The sequence below is a fragment of the Salminus brasiliensis genome, chromosome 2 (genome assembly GCF_030463535.1).
Source record: "Salminus brasiliensis chromosome 2, fSalBra1.hap2, whole genome shotgun sequence".
Taxonomy (NCBI): Eukaryota; Metazoa; Chordata; class Actinopteri; order Characiformes; family Bryconidae; genus Salminus; species Salminus brasiliensis.
In genome coordinates this window covers 42,925,379-42,941,890 of record NC_132879.1, presented here as the reverse complement: position 1 = coordinate 42,941,890, position 16,512 = coordinate 42,925,379, and the positions used below count along the sequence as shown (strand labels likewise).

Genomic DNA, 16,512 nt, shown 5'->3' with positions numbered 1-16,512 from the left:
GCACGTATGACAAGCATATTTTTGTGGCTTGTGGTCTGAGTGGGCAGAATAGAGAGGCCGATTGTGCTCTATAGGACTCCTTAAGGGTTTGAAACAGTGATCTCCTGAACTTTGGACCCATGCATTAGGTGAATGCACCATTCAGGAACCTTCTCTGTACGTACTGTAGTACATGTCTGTATGTCTGTGTGTGAAATGTGTTGCGTGTGCATGTGTGCACTCAGGCCTTTACTCATCCTCCACCTGTAACTTATGGAAATACATTATTTATTCATTTTTCAACATAGAAGTATTCACAGCCCACAAATAGTATTTAAAACGACGTATTTTGAGCGAAAAAATAAAGAAGCATTTCATTTTGTATCATCCCGTACACTTTGATAGTAACAATCCTAGGGGGAAAAAATAAGTCAAGAAAAACAGTGACATACAATAAAGATAAATAGAGAGAGAGAGAGAGAGAGAGAGAGAGAGAGAGAGAGAGACAGAGAGAAACAAAATCATAGCTCAAATAAAGGTTAAGGAGGTGCATTAGGCCCACTCCAAGGGGCAACTTCAGACGTCACAGAGGAGCTGGTACCTCTTGTGTTTTGAGGGAATGGGTGACGGAACGTGTGATCTAGCCCTGAATTCACATGTGCAGTCGGGGCACGGAGGCATGCAGACAGTGAACAACGACAATCTAGTTGCTCTTCACATCTTGCGCTTCAGATCTGACCCATCTGCAGTACAACTTTAATGAATCGTGGCCAACGATTAACAAAATATTCACTTCCGAGAAAGGATTTAAGTGTAGTGCCGAGGTTAACAGCGCTTGTGTTATTGTTTCAAACTTGTGCCAAGATAGATATTTTTCTTGATAATGGCAAAGTGCTTTTAGTTGTTATTGTTGCTCAGTGTCAGGGTTCGTTCTAAATAACAGCATTGCCTTTGTCTTCATTGGCTTCTTATTGTGTAAGACTAGGGTAAGTCTAATAGCAGAATTCATCTCGTAGCTCTGTTTCTATGTCTGCCTGTGTACAAAAAAACATCTAGGGCAAAACACATTTCCATTCTTTTTTGCATTTAAAATGACACAGTTTTGGATGCACACACATTCAAATATCTACTTTTTGAGCACAAGTATATGCTGCATGTGTCTCCTACATACAGTGCCCTCTCAGTGTACTGGGGTTTGGGGCCAGAACCTCTTTTTTCTGCATTCAAGCAATTATAGTTAAAGATGAAATCAAATCAAACGGGTAGGTACGAATATCACCTTGTGGGGGGATATTTAGATATGTGCTTTCGTGCTTTCGATTTTGTGATAATGTCTTTGATCAGTCATTGACTAAATGATTGATGACAGATTCATTTAAAATAAAAAAATGTAGCATAAGAGTAGGGCCGGGCTTCCAGTGGCCATTCTATAGATGGGTTTCCTGTTTACAGACATGACTAGAGGGCAAAATTGCTCTGGAAACATAGCCAGCCACTGGATTGTAACGTTAGTCAGCATAGATTTCGCTCTGTCGAGTCAAGCACTATTGCATTTTATATCCGAAAGCTCAGCAAGCTAGCAGAGTAGTAGATAATGCTACTTAATGCAGGGACTTATTTGAGGGATAGACTCTCTGAACGATCAGCTTAATGGGAATTTCTGAGGACAGTTTTGAAAATGGTATCTGATGCCCTTGTGGATCTCTAGACTTGGTATTTAGTGCCAGGACAAATGCGCTCCTTGCAAGTTATCAGTTACTGCATTGAGTCAATCTTTCATTTCGGCAGAGAGTTAAGTTGCTTTCACAGGGTTAAAGTTAAGGTCTATAGGAAAGCAGATCTCTAGTAGTAGGGCAATCACAGTGCATACCACATTCAATCTCAAAGCTGCATTTACCATGCTTAATCAATGGGTATACATGAACCATGTACCACAAATGAGCTTGTATACTTTGCACTTGGTTTGAGAATCTTATTTTTTACCAATTCTGCTACCATTTTAGATTCATTTGTCCAAATTACCAACTACAGCTGAAACCAGGTGTGTGTTTTTTGGGGATTTGGTTTGCCTTATTATAGGGGTAGGCAATCTGACTGCATTTTATCATCATTAAGGATTATTGTTATTAGAAAAATATGCTTTTGTGAGCATGAGTGGATGTAGTGCAGCAAATTCTACAAAAAAAATACTATTTTTTTATATATTTTTTTTAATTGCTGGTGAATTGTATGTGTTAAAACACTGTGATACATATTGTGTATCGTGATAAAGTATTTTTGCTATATCGCCCACCCCTACCCTGTGTTTTTATCTTTAGTCATAAATGCTTGTCTATGCAGCAAAAAACAAAACATTGCACCATCCATATACTTTTGGGAGGCACTGTATGCTCAGATATGAGTCAAAATTTCACACAGATAAGCCAGACTTTCTAGTGTTGCTATCGAGAACAAACAAATCATGTAGCATTTTGCACATCAATAACATTACCTGCATGATTTATAATTTAAACACATACAACAATAGCTCTTGTGGTAGCTATGGATCAACATTTCCAAATAGTCACCTCTATATCACATTATCTTTTCACAACTTGGTACGGCGCTGTTTTTTCCAGTATTGCACATTTTTCCTCCAGATTGCATTATTGCACACCATCCCATTGTTGCATAATATGTTTGTTTATGTAGTTTGTTTGGGGTACGCATTCCTAGCGAAAGTTTTAGGCATTGCCTCATGTGTCCACATACAAGTGACAAAAGCAGCCAAAATTCGGTGTAGAATCAAGCATAGAATCAAGATGTGCCATGCAGGCAGGTTAGCTAGTTGGAAGTTGCTTCGGACCAATCAATAAATATTAATGTTGACTGACATTATCCCTTGACCTGCACCAATATTACCATCCAAAATAGCAAATAAACAAGTCAGTGATTTGTCCTACTGCACTGTACAAAATGTGATTCCTACCTACATTCATATTCAATTTTCTGCCATTTATTTTAGTTGCTTATCATTTCAGGCCTCATCCACACGTATTCAGATATTTTTTTTTATTTTGGGGGGGGGGGGGGAGGATTGTCCAATTTCAAACAAATATACAGCAGCGTTTTACATAAAGGCACAAAATCTACCTGGAAAAATTCTTACATGAGCATGTAGGAAGCAATAATATTTAATAATTATAACAATAATAATAACAGTAATAATAATAATAGCAATGCCTCAACAAAAACGTGAGATTGTGCAAAGCTAAAGAAAATGAAGTGGGCCTTCCTTATTCCCAATCTCATACATATTTATAATTTTAAACATTTTCATTTAAATTTGAATTTGAATTTTTAATTTATAAAGCTGAAACTAAAAGCTGTGTTAGAGAAAACGTGAAATCACTGGTAAAATTTTCAAAATAGTCAAATGAATAGTTTCTAACATTTTCCTCAAATAATGCACAAAAAGCATTTTATATTTGGTTTGTTTTGGTTACTTTGTCTGCACATATCTCTACAGCAAGAGAGGATACCAGGAAGACCTTTGCAGAAAAGCAGGAGCCATATTTTAGAGTTCTGCATGCTCAATAAATGAAACAGCCATGCACAAGTTAACACTGTGATATATGCATGTTCTGAAAGGAAGGTTTTACCAATCAAAACAAAAACACTGAACATTTTTCAGAAAGCTCCGAAGATCATTTCCAAAAAGATAAAAAGACTCTTTTTGTGTGGACAGGAGGTCAAAAAGCAAGGGCAAAGAAAATAGTGAAAAAATATTTGGAAACGTGTGGATGGCCAGTTTCAGTGACCTATCGCTGCCATATTTAGGCTTGTTAGTATGTTTTCCCCTGTTCCACCACAGACTGTTTTTAGAGTGTCAACTGATGATTTCTGGCTATTTCTAATTATATGCTTATCAGTTGTCCAGTATGTTTGTATTTCATAGATATATTAGGGGATATTAGGGGCATTTAGCATCAAACAATGCTAAACAAGGAAACAGCTTGACTTTAGTCACTTGTAAGTGTGAACCAGCATTAACTCTTCTGGACCCACGTTAGACAATATCAGCAATGAACAACAGAGTTGAGAAGGAGAGCGAGATTACGAACATAAGGAAGAACACCGCCCCCATCTTGACCCCCCCCCCCCGTCCCTCTCTCTCTCACCTGACTCTGTCTGTCTCTTTTCAATCAGATGGACGCTAATATATGGAAGCTTAGACCACAGAGCTGTGAGTGTATGACAGGAATAATCTGTTCTAGAAGAATCTTTGTCTAAGATCTTTGTCTAATCTCAGCACACTGCCGAAGCTAGATTTCCCTTTAGGAAATACTGTAGTGTTGTAGGTTTCTGAAGTGTTTAGATAGTTTAGATACTGATATTCGGAAGAGATTTTTAAGAAGACTTGGACCTATAATCTAAAAAAAAAACATGATCAGAAACCTTACTCTCAGGCTAAATACGGTTCTATTAATTGGTCCAACGGTACAAAATTCTGCACACAGCACTCTACATCCAACCTTTGCTCTTCATACATGTATAATAATAATATATTCTACTTAGGTTGGAAATATATTGACAACTTTAACACTTGCAATATATTCCACATTCATATGGAAAACAAGATGTCAGGCTCATCCCATTCTGTCCTTGTTGCGAGTGGTTTTCCAGATATTGAACAGACTAAACAAACAATTTGGGATATAATGTATGGAAAGCTTTAATCTTTAATCAAGTCAACACCTTTCTGCTCTGCCTGTATTTGTAGAATGAAACCGCAACCACCTGTGGTGTTCCTTAAGGACTGGTTATTTTTTGTCCTCTTCAGAAAATGACTCTGAAGTGGTCTCACAAACAGCTTTAGCCCCAAGTTCTCGAAGCTTAGGGTTAGAGCTCACCTGGGCCGCTTTTGCGAATTCCTAACATACTTTTACTCTAAACACCAGGACTTGACTAAAACTTTAAATATTATTCAACAAAATCTGCTCTACCTGCCCGGATTCAACGGAAACAGATGTCGTGTCCTATATATGTGCCTGGGAGAGCAGCTTACAGTAAGAGTGAAACCAAATGAATGGAACAGAATGGTGTGTTAAACACAATTATTCAATACTGGGTATGGAAGCAGAAGCACACAGAGATTGACCAGGAAAAGTGGGGGTCACCTCACATTGTTTTGAATATATGTAGTTTTCTGAATAATATGGAGGATATTCATAACATGTTATGTCGTTACCACCAAAATAGAGTCCCCATGGGTTAAAGATGGGGTATATTTAGGGTAGGGGCAAGGTTGATGCAGCTGCTAGCGCAGATGCTGATGTTAGCCACTAAAAGAGTACAGCACAGAGGAGGGATCGCTGGCGGATGTTCATTTCTCCTCTCTGAGATCCTTCCCTCTAAGACCAGGGCAGAGATGAAGGGGTGAAGTTTTAAAGTGCTGATTGGGCCTCCGTTTCGAGGGGGCACATTGTGATCAAAGGTCAGAGGGCAAAGGCGTTAGAGCAAGGGTCCTTTACATCCGAGTGTTAGCATGAGGAGAATGTCTGCAGGTAGTCTTTGGGAGAGCAGAGAGGAACGTAGGTAGGACAGAAACGAGCCTTAGTCAACCTCAGTAAAAAGTTGTTGTCTCCTTCTCACTTTGTGGAGTTTCCATTCCAGCACATTCAAACCAGTCTCTGAGGCCTGACCCTCTTTCCCTCCTCTACGCCACCGATGAGATCTGTTTCTCCTCGGGGTCGCCCTCCGCCTCAGCATCGCCCATCAGTGGCTGCCTCTTCTTCAGCTCGCGCTGGTACTTAGCCATCAGCGAAGCATAGATGCAACCGTAGGCGGCCGCGGCCACCATCATGATGCACACTATGCCACACACTACGCCAGCGATCACCACCGTGCCGATGGCCCGCCGCACACTTACAGGCCGGTAGCGCTGCCTCACGCAGTCCGGTGCCTCCGTCTCCGTCCGCACCACTGCGCTCTCGGAGGCTGGCGCCGCCGTGGCCCGTAAACACGGGGGAGAGCCACCCTTTGTCCCTCCAGAAGCACCACCATTCTCATCCTCCAGCTGCAGGCAGTAGTTAAACATCTCCACTGGAACGCTCCGGATGTCCCTCCCTCTCAGGTCTTTGGGGAGGGTGCACTCCATGGCATCGACGTAGCCACCTGTGAGATGGGGAGGCAGATGAAATTATACCACAGCACAGTAAACAATAACCTTCACTAATTAATCAGAATTGCTGTTATGCTATATGCACTGCTATAACAATTAGAAATTGGATAAGGTAAGAAAAGGCATGAAGAATACTTTTCATTATTTTCATAAAATGAACCCCTGGGTCAGTTTACTATTACTGGGGGTTACGAAAGTGTAAAAACATTCAGATGTAAAACGTAGTCGGTTACATTGAAACGCTTCAGTAGGTTTTAACACTGCTGACCTTAAAGGCTGTAGTACACTTGTTTTACACCAAGTGTTGCCTCGGACACCCTGCATTCGCTCAGAGATTTATGCAAAGCATTCACAAGGTACCAAAATAGACAGTAGAGGCACACTGTGTTTCACACAGTGGGATGTTTTACAGTAGAAAACTGAACAAGTCATGACGACAGAAACCTCAGCTTAGTGGCAGGATTAGAGATGGGCACACTAGGCAGCCGCCCAGGGCATCAACAAAATGACTTTGATTTATAAAATTTTATTTTGATTTTAGTTAAATAAATAAGTCCTAAGTAAAAAGACAATAACAGGCTGTTAGTGTTAGTGTTGATCATGATCAGGATATTAGAGCACTCAGTGTTATGTTTGTGTTCAACTATAACTTAAAGCAATTGTTTAAAAAAATGATAAGTCCCTTATAGAGAACTCTTTTTACTTTAGTTTTTACAATTAAGTACATTTGGGTGTGTATACTTTGATTATTTTATGAGTTTAATGTAAATCATTCTTAGTATTTGTACTTTTACTTAAGTATGGGAGTTGTGTGCTCCTGCCTTCTCTGGAGTAAGTTGAGGTCTCACTAGAAGCCTAACGTAAGAGGCCGTAACTTCGTATAAATACAGTTAGTAAAATCAGTCACCAGTCTTTTCAAATATCTAAATAAAAATAAAAGAATGTCTGAATGGGGGGTGGCTGAAGAAGGGGTTTGCCCAGGGCACTATACACAATTGAACCACCACTGCCTCTGCCTGCTCTTTCTGCTGTTTCCTCATCAATATAGTCTCCCCAGCTGTGCTTATTGCTTACTGCTGATTGTTTTGTCCTAAATTAGAAGTAGTAATGAAGAAAGGCGTACATGTGCCGGTAGGGGATTGTGTCTAGTCACATTGAGCACAAGCAGTTCTATACATTGCATTCATGTTTTCTTGTTTGCTATGAGTACTTTTAAAATCAACACTAAAACTACTGCAACACCCAAAGTAAAAAGAGACATCCTAGTTTTTCATTTTTTCATACAGATTTTTGTTGATTAATGCACAACCATCAAATGACTGTGGTATTTTGTGCATGGCTTCTGTTGTGAGACACCATTTTCCACCACAGTGAAGTGTATAATTGAATTACCACAGACAGTGGAGAGATCAGATTAGAGAGGTAAGATTACACAAAATGCAGTATTCCTTTAACACAAGTCAGTATTATGTCAATATAGTTGAGAGAAAATAAAAAGTGCACATAAGTGCATATAAGAAGCAATGGCACACAGTATCATTGATGGAAAGCACCATAACCTATTTGACTTCTCCTTTTTGTGGAGAATCTTCAGCCCGCTAAATGTGGTGCAGGTGCTTTGGTTAAATTTGAACAAATAAATTAGCATAATTGTTCTTTCCCAATTCCCGCCCACAAGCTAGAACGTCCCCTATCACACTATGCTACCATTGGTAGGAGGAAGAAGACTAGCATCTCTTTTATTTTACAAAATAAAGTACTAGTGAACAGTTGCAATTACCTGTAAGTAAACTCCAAATGTTCATTAAAATAACTTATAGTAACTAAGTACAATTACTCAGATATTTTACACCTCATTTTTGTTGGTCCATTTGTGATGAAATATTCACACACCCTAAGGAGCAACTAACAACACTTAATCGGTTTTGATTTGACTGTGACGATGTGTGTGTCTTGTAGAAGATGGAAGATGTATGTTTATCTGACATGCATGTAGTGCCTTTGCCAGAGTGTGGCCTGCCAGACACGTACACAAACATAAACATGCGCTGAATCCCAGTGACTCAACAGCTTTTCAGTGTGTGATGTAGATCCTTTTTTTCCTCACAGTTGATTTCTCTAGCTGTCGTTTAGATTTGTCTGGCCTGAAGGCAAGATTATTATGTGAGTGCATTTAGCAGCGGGGAGAGAAATAACATGCATACACAAACACACACACACACACACACACACACACACACACACACACAGTTACAGTGATGCACAAAATGCCACTGCGTAATCACTGATAGTCAAATTCTTATTACTACTATATATATATATATATATATTCCTTTTTATCAATATTGTTTTTCTGAAATATTAAGAAAGTATTTAAAATATGTCTTAGTGTCTAGGTTACATTAATATATCATTAATGAATAAAAAAATAAAATAATTAATATGAGTAATGATATCAAAATTGTTGAACAGTAGTACACACCAATGAGTCGTAGCATAAAATTCTTAAAGAATAAAATTCTTATTACGAGTGAACTGTGAGTTGACAAAAATAAAATTTGGGCAAGTGTAAAAATCTAATAGACGATAGCCGAATTAGTGACAGCTATGACTGTATCAGAACATCTCCAAAACGGCAGGTCCTTTGTGGTGTTACTGGTATGCAGTGATCAGTTCTTCTCCAAAAATGGACAACCGGTGAACCCTGCGGTGGAATCATGGGTGCCTAGAGCTCATAGATGCAAACCATGGAGGCATGGAGAGTGTGACCCACCTTACAACTTTACCGGGACAGCCTCAATGGGTCAGAGCTGATTTGGTAGCATGAGGGGGACCTACACAATATTAGGCAGGTGGTTTGATGTTTTGGCAGATCGATGTATACCCATGCACCTTATTACTGTGTTGCACCTCTTGTTCTCACCTCGGTAGATTAACCACTCCATCCAGTGCTTGAAGTCTCGCAGGTTGCAGTCGCACTCCCACGGATTAGAGCCCAGCTCTAGGTGCTGCAGGTTTACCAGTGGCTCAAAAGCTGCCCTCTCCAGCGCCTGCAGCCTGTTGCCAGCCAGGGACAGCCATGTCAAGCCCTGCTGCTGGTCCAGCAGGCCCAGCGGCACAGTAGCCAGGCCGTTTAGGGACACGTCCAGCCTCCGCAGGCTCCCCAGGCCATGCAGGAGGTCACGGTCAAGTGCCGTCAGGCTGTTGTTTCTTAAGCTGAGGTCGCTCAGGTTGGCCAGCTCAGCAAACAGGCCGGCTGGCAGGTTATCCAAGTAGTTGTTGGACAGGTCCAGCCTCTCGAGGGAGCTGAGGTTGGCGAAGGCTGCGGCGGGCAGCGAGGAGAGGCGGTTGTTGGGCAGGAGGAGTGTGCGTGTGGCCGACGGGAGGGAGGAGAGGGCGGGGAGCGTCACCAGGCCACGGCCGCTGCAGTCTGCCTCAGATGAGCTGCATATGCACACAGATGGGCAACCGAAGCAGGGCTGAAGCTGCATGACCAGCAGATGAAACACGCAGAGCAGCACTGAGATGGAGACACAAGACACAAAGACAAGTATAGTAGTTACGTCATGGTGGGGTTTTTTTGTAATTCATTGTGAGCAGGGTTGTAACGATTCAGTTGTAATTGATTACACTGGGTTGTAGCCTTCCAAAGTTGATATGATTGAATTGCTGTCTTGGGTACCTTTTTACACCCAACCTTATCCATCCCTAGGTTTGATTGACAAATGGCAGGCAAGAGGACACGAATGGACATGATGTTGTCAAGTCATTACGCCACCATACATGCTGTTCTTGCTATTTTATGTCTGTCAGACCAGCCAAACAGAGCAGAGCATTAGCTAGATTAAAACCTGGAGTAGACAGTGTGTGAGCGTGTGTTAAAGCCCAGAGGAAGGTTGGAGCTGTCAGTGCAGCCGCTCTGACCTGCAGTGGTGAAAACGGACATTTGGAAGCCCAGCCAGAACTGACATAGATTATTAATGAGAGAGGCCAAAGTCAGCCAAGGCCAGTGCGGTGGCTGGGTGATGGACAGCCTTTAGCCGCCTGGCATTCCCACAGCTCTATTTTAGAGCCTAACTGAAGGGCATATTCATAGAGGTGAATGGAAGAAAATGCAAACATGGACCACATGGCTGAGTTTTCAACTGCGTATTACACAATAACTGACTCTCTCTCACTCTCTTCGGATCTTCCTGAAGCTTATTTCCCTGTCTGCAGCCCGTCTCATGATGCACAATCTAGCACCCCCTAGCAACCTTGCCCATCAGTGGAAAGAGACCTCCATAAAACCACCACTGAGCAGGTATTATATAGGTGGTAGACCATTATCAGCCCAGCAGTGACACTGCTACCTTTGCTGTCCTCGAAAGAGGCTTGGGCCCATTTTTTTCTGTAAAGCTGCTTTGCGACGAAAACTGCTTTGCGTGGAAGGCACAATAAGCTCTTAGAAAAATAAGTACCAAACTTTTACTCTCAAGATTATGTCTTCAGTACCTTCAGTTGGGGAACATAACCTTGTAGTATATTTCTTTGCAGTTTCTTTTGCCCCCTAAAAAGTTAGTCGTGAACAGTTACAGACAGACACCTCTACCCGAGGAGAGTGAATGTTGTGTACTTTTAACTCACACATTTATACCTTGAGGGAACATTTGGTGTACCTGTGCAGTGTTTTCTCTCCTGACAATGAACAAATAAATATATTTTATGTGGAATTTGTGGTGGCATGACATTTTCAGATGTTTGCCACTGAAAGTTCAGTTTGTTCAGACTTTCTAGTTTGTTTGGAATCTCTAGTCTTCCAGAAAACAGTGGCCTGGGATTTCAGTCACCAGTTGCGATGCACATCATGTGCAAAAGTGTTCTCTCTGTTGTGCAATTCTGTTTTACATTTACATTTATGGCATTTAGCAGATGGTTGTTATCCTTAAAATATCTCTTAAAAAATAAAGGTGCTTGAGTGTAGAGTCCAAAGTGTAGAGTCCAAAAATGCCTCTAAGCTTAAATACTGCCAAATACAGAAGTGGCAAGATACAGCACTCAACAGCCAGATGCAGTACATACATTACAGTATACCTGAAAGTCAAAGAAAATCGAAGGCAGACACCAGTGCAATCACAAGCCTTTAATAAGTGCAAGATTAGTGCTGATTTAAGTACTCTTGAAAGAGATTGATCTTCAGTCTGCATTTGAAGACAGCGAGTGACTTGGCTGATCAGACACCCAGGGGCAGATCATTCCACTGCCTCAGTACCAGGACAGAGAAAAGTCTAGATGCTTGTCTTCCATACGTCTTGAAGGATGGTGGGTCAAGCCAAGCTGTACAAGACGTTCAAAGGGCTCCTGGTACAGATCTGGTTTTGATCATTGGCATCTGGTATGGAAGGGTTGGTTCATTTTTGGCTTCTTAGGCAAGTGTCAGATTTGTTTTTTAAGTCTGATGCAGGCAACTGCAGGAAACCAGAGCATATTTACAGAGAATATATATATATATATATATATATATATATATATATATATATACTTCTGTAAGTTTCACCAGATTTGCATGGTTTTAATTCAGATATAATTAGAAAAATAAACAATGAACTCATGTTAGCCCAGATAAAAAAAAAGGTTTCCATTGGAAGCTCAAAAAAATGTATATCATCATATACAGTCATGCCCGAAAGTATTCATACCCCTGTCAAAGTTTGACTTAAATTTACTTTTATTTAACCAGAAATTATATTTTTGCCTGGAAATGACACAGGCATCTCCCAGGAGATAACACGATGATGTACAAGAGGCATCATTGTGGGAAAAAATATTTCTCAGCTTTTATACACATTTGAACAAACAGTGGCATGTCCAAAATTATTCATACCCTTCTCAATAATTAATAGAAAAGCCTTTATTGGCTATTACAGCAATCAAACGCTTCCTGTAATTGCTGACCAGCTTTTTGCATGTCTCCACTGGTATTTTTGCCCATTCATCTTTAGTGATGAGCTCCAACTCTTTGAGGTTAGAGGGTCTCCTTGCCATCACCCTGATCTTTAGCTCCCTCCACAGATTCTCAATTGGATTCAAGTCAGGACTCTGGCTGGGCCACTGCAAAACATTAATGTTTTTGTCTGCTAACCATTTCTTCACCACTTTGGCTGTGTGTTTTGGGTCGTTGTCATGCTGAAATGTCCACCGGTTCCCAAGGCCAAGTTTCTCTGCAGACTGCCTGATGTTGTTGTTGAGAATCTTGATGTATTGCTCTTTTTTCATGGTGCCATTTACTGCGATCAAGTTCCCTGGTCCATTGGCTGAAAAACACCCCCAAAACATTAGGTTCCCACCATCATGTTTGACAGTGGGGATGGTGTTCTTAGGGTTGAAGGCTTCTCCTTTTTTACGCCAAATGGTGCACACATCATTGTGGCCAAACAATTAAATTTTTGTTTTATCTGACCATAAAACAGAACACCAGAAGTCTTCTTCTTTGTCCAGATGAGCATTTGCAAAGGTCAAGCGGGCTTTTGTGTGCCTTTTCTGGAGAAGTGGTGTCCTCCTTGGCCTGCGTCCGTGGAACCCAGCAGTGTGCAGTGTCCGTTGAACTGTCTGCCTTGAGATGTCGCCACCAGCAGAGTCCAGATTCACCAGGATGGCCTTGGTGGTGATCCTTGGATTTTTCTTCACCTCTCTCACTATTCTCCTGGCCAGCACAGGTGTCACTTTTGGCTTCCGACCACATCTTCTGAGATTTTCCACAGTGCAGAACTTCTTGTATTTTTTAATAATACTTTGCACTGTAGCCACTGGAACTTGAAAACATTTTGATATGGCTTTATAGCCCTTTCCTGACTTGTGAGCGGCCACAATGCACAGCCGCAGGTCCTTAGTGAGCTCCTTTGTCTTAGCCATGACTGTCCACAAACCAACTGCAGAGAGCTGCTGTTTTTCTCCTGTTGAGTTGATTAAAACAGCTGTTCCCAATGAATCAGGGTAATTAGGATGCTTTAAAACAGCTTGGACTATTTGGAATGGTATAGAACTTTGGATTTTCCCATATACTGTGACAGTTTTCAAAGGGTATGAATAATTTTGGACATGCCACTTTTTGTTCAAATGTGTATAAAAGCTGAGAAATACTTTTTCCCACAATGATGCCTCTTGTACATCATCGTGTTATCTCCTGGGAGATGCCTGTCTCGTTTCAAGGCAAAAATATAACTTCTGGTTAAATAAAAGTAAATTTAAGTCAAACTTTGCCAGGGGTATGAATACTTTCGGGCATGACTGTATACGCAAAAATATATTGATGAACACGATATAAATGACTAGCGGCCTTACTGGGTCCTGTAGTGTCAAATGAGAATAAAGCACTTTCTACAATTACACATAATAAAATACATTTTTCTCCTTAATCTGAAACTGAATGATGTCTGTGGGGTTTAGCCATGACCAGGAGTTCCATTAAAGGGGGATTCCAAATCTGCTTAAATAAAAAGCTGAAATCTTTCTGAATGATTTCATATAAAATGCTCAGTTATAGAAAAACTGAGTGAGAATCATTCACAGTAAGGATGATAGGAACCAGATGTCTGAAGAGTTTAATTCCTCTGAAAGCTACACCACCAAAAGCTATTAGACTAAATTGTTAGTCTGGTGCCTGAAACCTACTGCCTGATAGTGTAGTAATACGATTTAGGGCCTAAATGTATTCTTGAAATATAATCAGTGTGGAGAGATACATGCGTGATGCTGTAGGGCAAGACAGACCATGAATAGTCTACTACTACAGTTACTACTGTTTATTACAAAACCCAGAAAGGTTGATTTAGATATTTGCTATATTTGTCATTTAACCCCTAAAAAGGCCCATGGCCTGCCGCTGGGCTTATGTTATTAGAAACTTCTATTATCAGAAAATAGCCCCACCAGTTTGTACAGAAGTCTCTTCCTAGTATTACTCTAGTTCCTGAGTAATGCACCTTTGTGTGTAATAAGCCTTGGAGAGTTAAGGGGTTAACCATCACTTCCCCTGGCTTCTATCACACCCATTGTTAAGAATGTATTCAGTATGTTCCTTTACAATGCGCAATTTTTTACAGTGACATTGCCATATCTAGAAGATATTCTCTTCACATTCCTCTAAACATCTCAAAATCAACCAATGAAAGCCTGAAGAAAGGCTTGATGGGGGCTTTTCACCTATGCAATGTGGTCTGTGCTGTAGGGATGGGGAATAAAAGTATTCCACATGAAGAACATGGAGGCCATAGGCCTGTGACAAATAGTCTCTTGGCATCAGACATCAAAGCTTCAGCATTTGATCATATGCTGCTGATTAATAAATGCCTAAATGCCTAAAATGCTGTCAGGTGGTCCAACATTACATACCTGCAAGTCGAGTCTTCAATTTAAAATGATGCTAGACTGAAACGTCTTCCTCTTTTATATATTACGTAAGTACTGTGAAGATATGTATGAGCTGGGTGATGCACTATGCCATTTCATTCCTACACACACACACACACACACACACACACTTATAAAGTAGTGTTTCATGGGGAATGATGGCTAGAGCTGAAGGCTGCAAGTTCTAAAGCAGCTTTAATTCTCCAGGGCTGTTCTCAGATCAGGCCTGACAGAGTCTCTCACACAGGCATGACTCACAAAGTAGAAAGGCTGATTAAACTTAAATAGGGTTGCATAGTGCCTGTGTGTGTGCTGGATGTGGAGTTCTGATGTAACTCAGAAGCAACATGCCTTCAGCAGGGTTGTTCTGCAGAGAAAGTGCTGACATCATGGGGAACATTCTCTACATTGAATAGAATGTAGTGATACACAGTACAGTCGGGTTCATAAATTTATGGACAGAATTGTTGTAATTGGATTGTTGTGCAGTGGATTTAATATTAAGCATTCAAGATGTGATTAAAGTTTAGAGTAAAGCTCCAATGTAATTAGACAGTTTCATGTCCAGGTGTAGCCTGTTACTTCCTTATTTCATGACAAACAATGTGTTGATTCTACAATGACAAAGCAAGTGAAGGAGGCCATTATCAGACTGGACACCCCCCCCCCACACACACACACACACACACAAAAAAACAACAAAAAAAACAAGACCTATCAGAGGGATAGCAGAAACTTGTGATTGGCCAGTTCAAGTATCTGATACATTGTTAAAAATCAAAAATGCACTAAAAGACCCTGGAAGAAAACAACGTGCTTTCCTGGGTCAAAAACAAACTTTATAAAGAATACTTTCAACAAGGTAGCCGAATCATACAGAGGGTTTAATTCCAGATGTAAATCACTGGTGACACTCAAGAACAGAAAGGTCAGATTAGACATTTAAAAAAAATGTCTGCTCACATTTGGAAAAAAGTGCTTTGACCAGATGAAATCAATATTAACTTGAGAAGCAAAGGAAGGGTCTATCAGTCTGTTTATTGAAGTGACTGCTGATAGAAGTAGCAGGGTGAATTATGTGTGTGTATAGAGCTATACTATTCATATTCAATCAAATGCTGGAAACTGACAGGATGGTGCTTTATAATACAGATGGAGAATGACCCAAAACATAAAAGCATGAAAAACACATGAGCACTTCTAACAAATATAATATAAACAAATATATTCTTAAAAGGAGTCACCTGACCTGACCCTGACCTGATGCTTTTCACAGCAGGCAGAAAGACCAGCAAACACACAGCAACTAAAGACAAATAATCTTAAAAGAGAAAGCTCAGCGTTTGGTGATGTCCATGGGTTCCAGACTTCAGGCAGTCATTGACTACACATGAATTGGCCCTAAGCATTAAAAAAATCTCTGTATAGTTATTTTAGCGCATTCTATTTTCCGTTTGTCAAAATGATTGAAGTATGTAAAAAAAATGGCTGTAATTCCTTAATGGCTAATTCAATATTTTATTAAACTCTCATTGATTAAAGCTGAAAGTCATATATCGATTGCTTCATTTGAAATCCAAAGGTGTACATATTATAAAGATTACAAAAACTGTCACTGTCCTAATACTCATTGGCTTAACTGTGTATTGTGTATAGTGAAAATGTCTTCATATGTATTGATGTATTTGTCGAATCATGCAGCTCTAATTTCTGTGCGTGTGACATGCTGCAAGTGTGTCCGCAGGGAAATGGGTTTATTGAGGCTTGCTGTAGATTAGTGGAGATGTGGGCTGAGCAGGAGATTATGGAGTTATGAAATTCCATAATTAGCTGTCAGTTGATACGCCGCTGTCACGTTGGAAAACTTGTAACCTGTCGGCTCGCTGGTCTTGCGTGCTCGCATTCCACAGTCCTGTTACACTGCAATGTGAGCTGGCTGAGTGTGTGTGTGTTTGTGACATCTGAGCCTTGCCCTCTAGTTT

At 40.5% G+C, this 16,512-nt stretch overlaps 2 protein-coding genes across 5 annotated transcripts in view; one reads left to right on the top strand and one right to left on the bottom strand.

Annotated features, from left to right (window-relative positions):
* Positions 1–16,512, top strand: part of cacna2d4a (calcium channel, voltage-dependent, alpha 2/delta subunit 4a) — a 118,993-nt gene that overhangs the window by 45,752 nt on the left and 56,729 nt on the right. The window lies entirely within an intron of this gene.
* lrtm2a (leucine-rich repeats and transmembrane domains 2a) overlaps positions 4,133–16,512 on the bottom strand; it is a 36,590-nt gene continuing 24,210 nt past the window's right edge. The window contains exons 3-4 of the mRNA XM_072672844.1: positions 9,066–9,662; positions 4,133–6,135 (exon numbers count right to left, since the gene is read on the bottom strand). Of these exons, the coding sequence (XP_072528945.1) occupies positions 5,678–6,135; positions 9,066–9,662 (1,055 nt within the window). The 3' untranslated portion in view covers positions 4,133–5,677. The remainder of the gene's footprint in view (positions 6,136–9,065; positions 9,663–16,512) is intronic.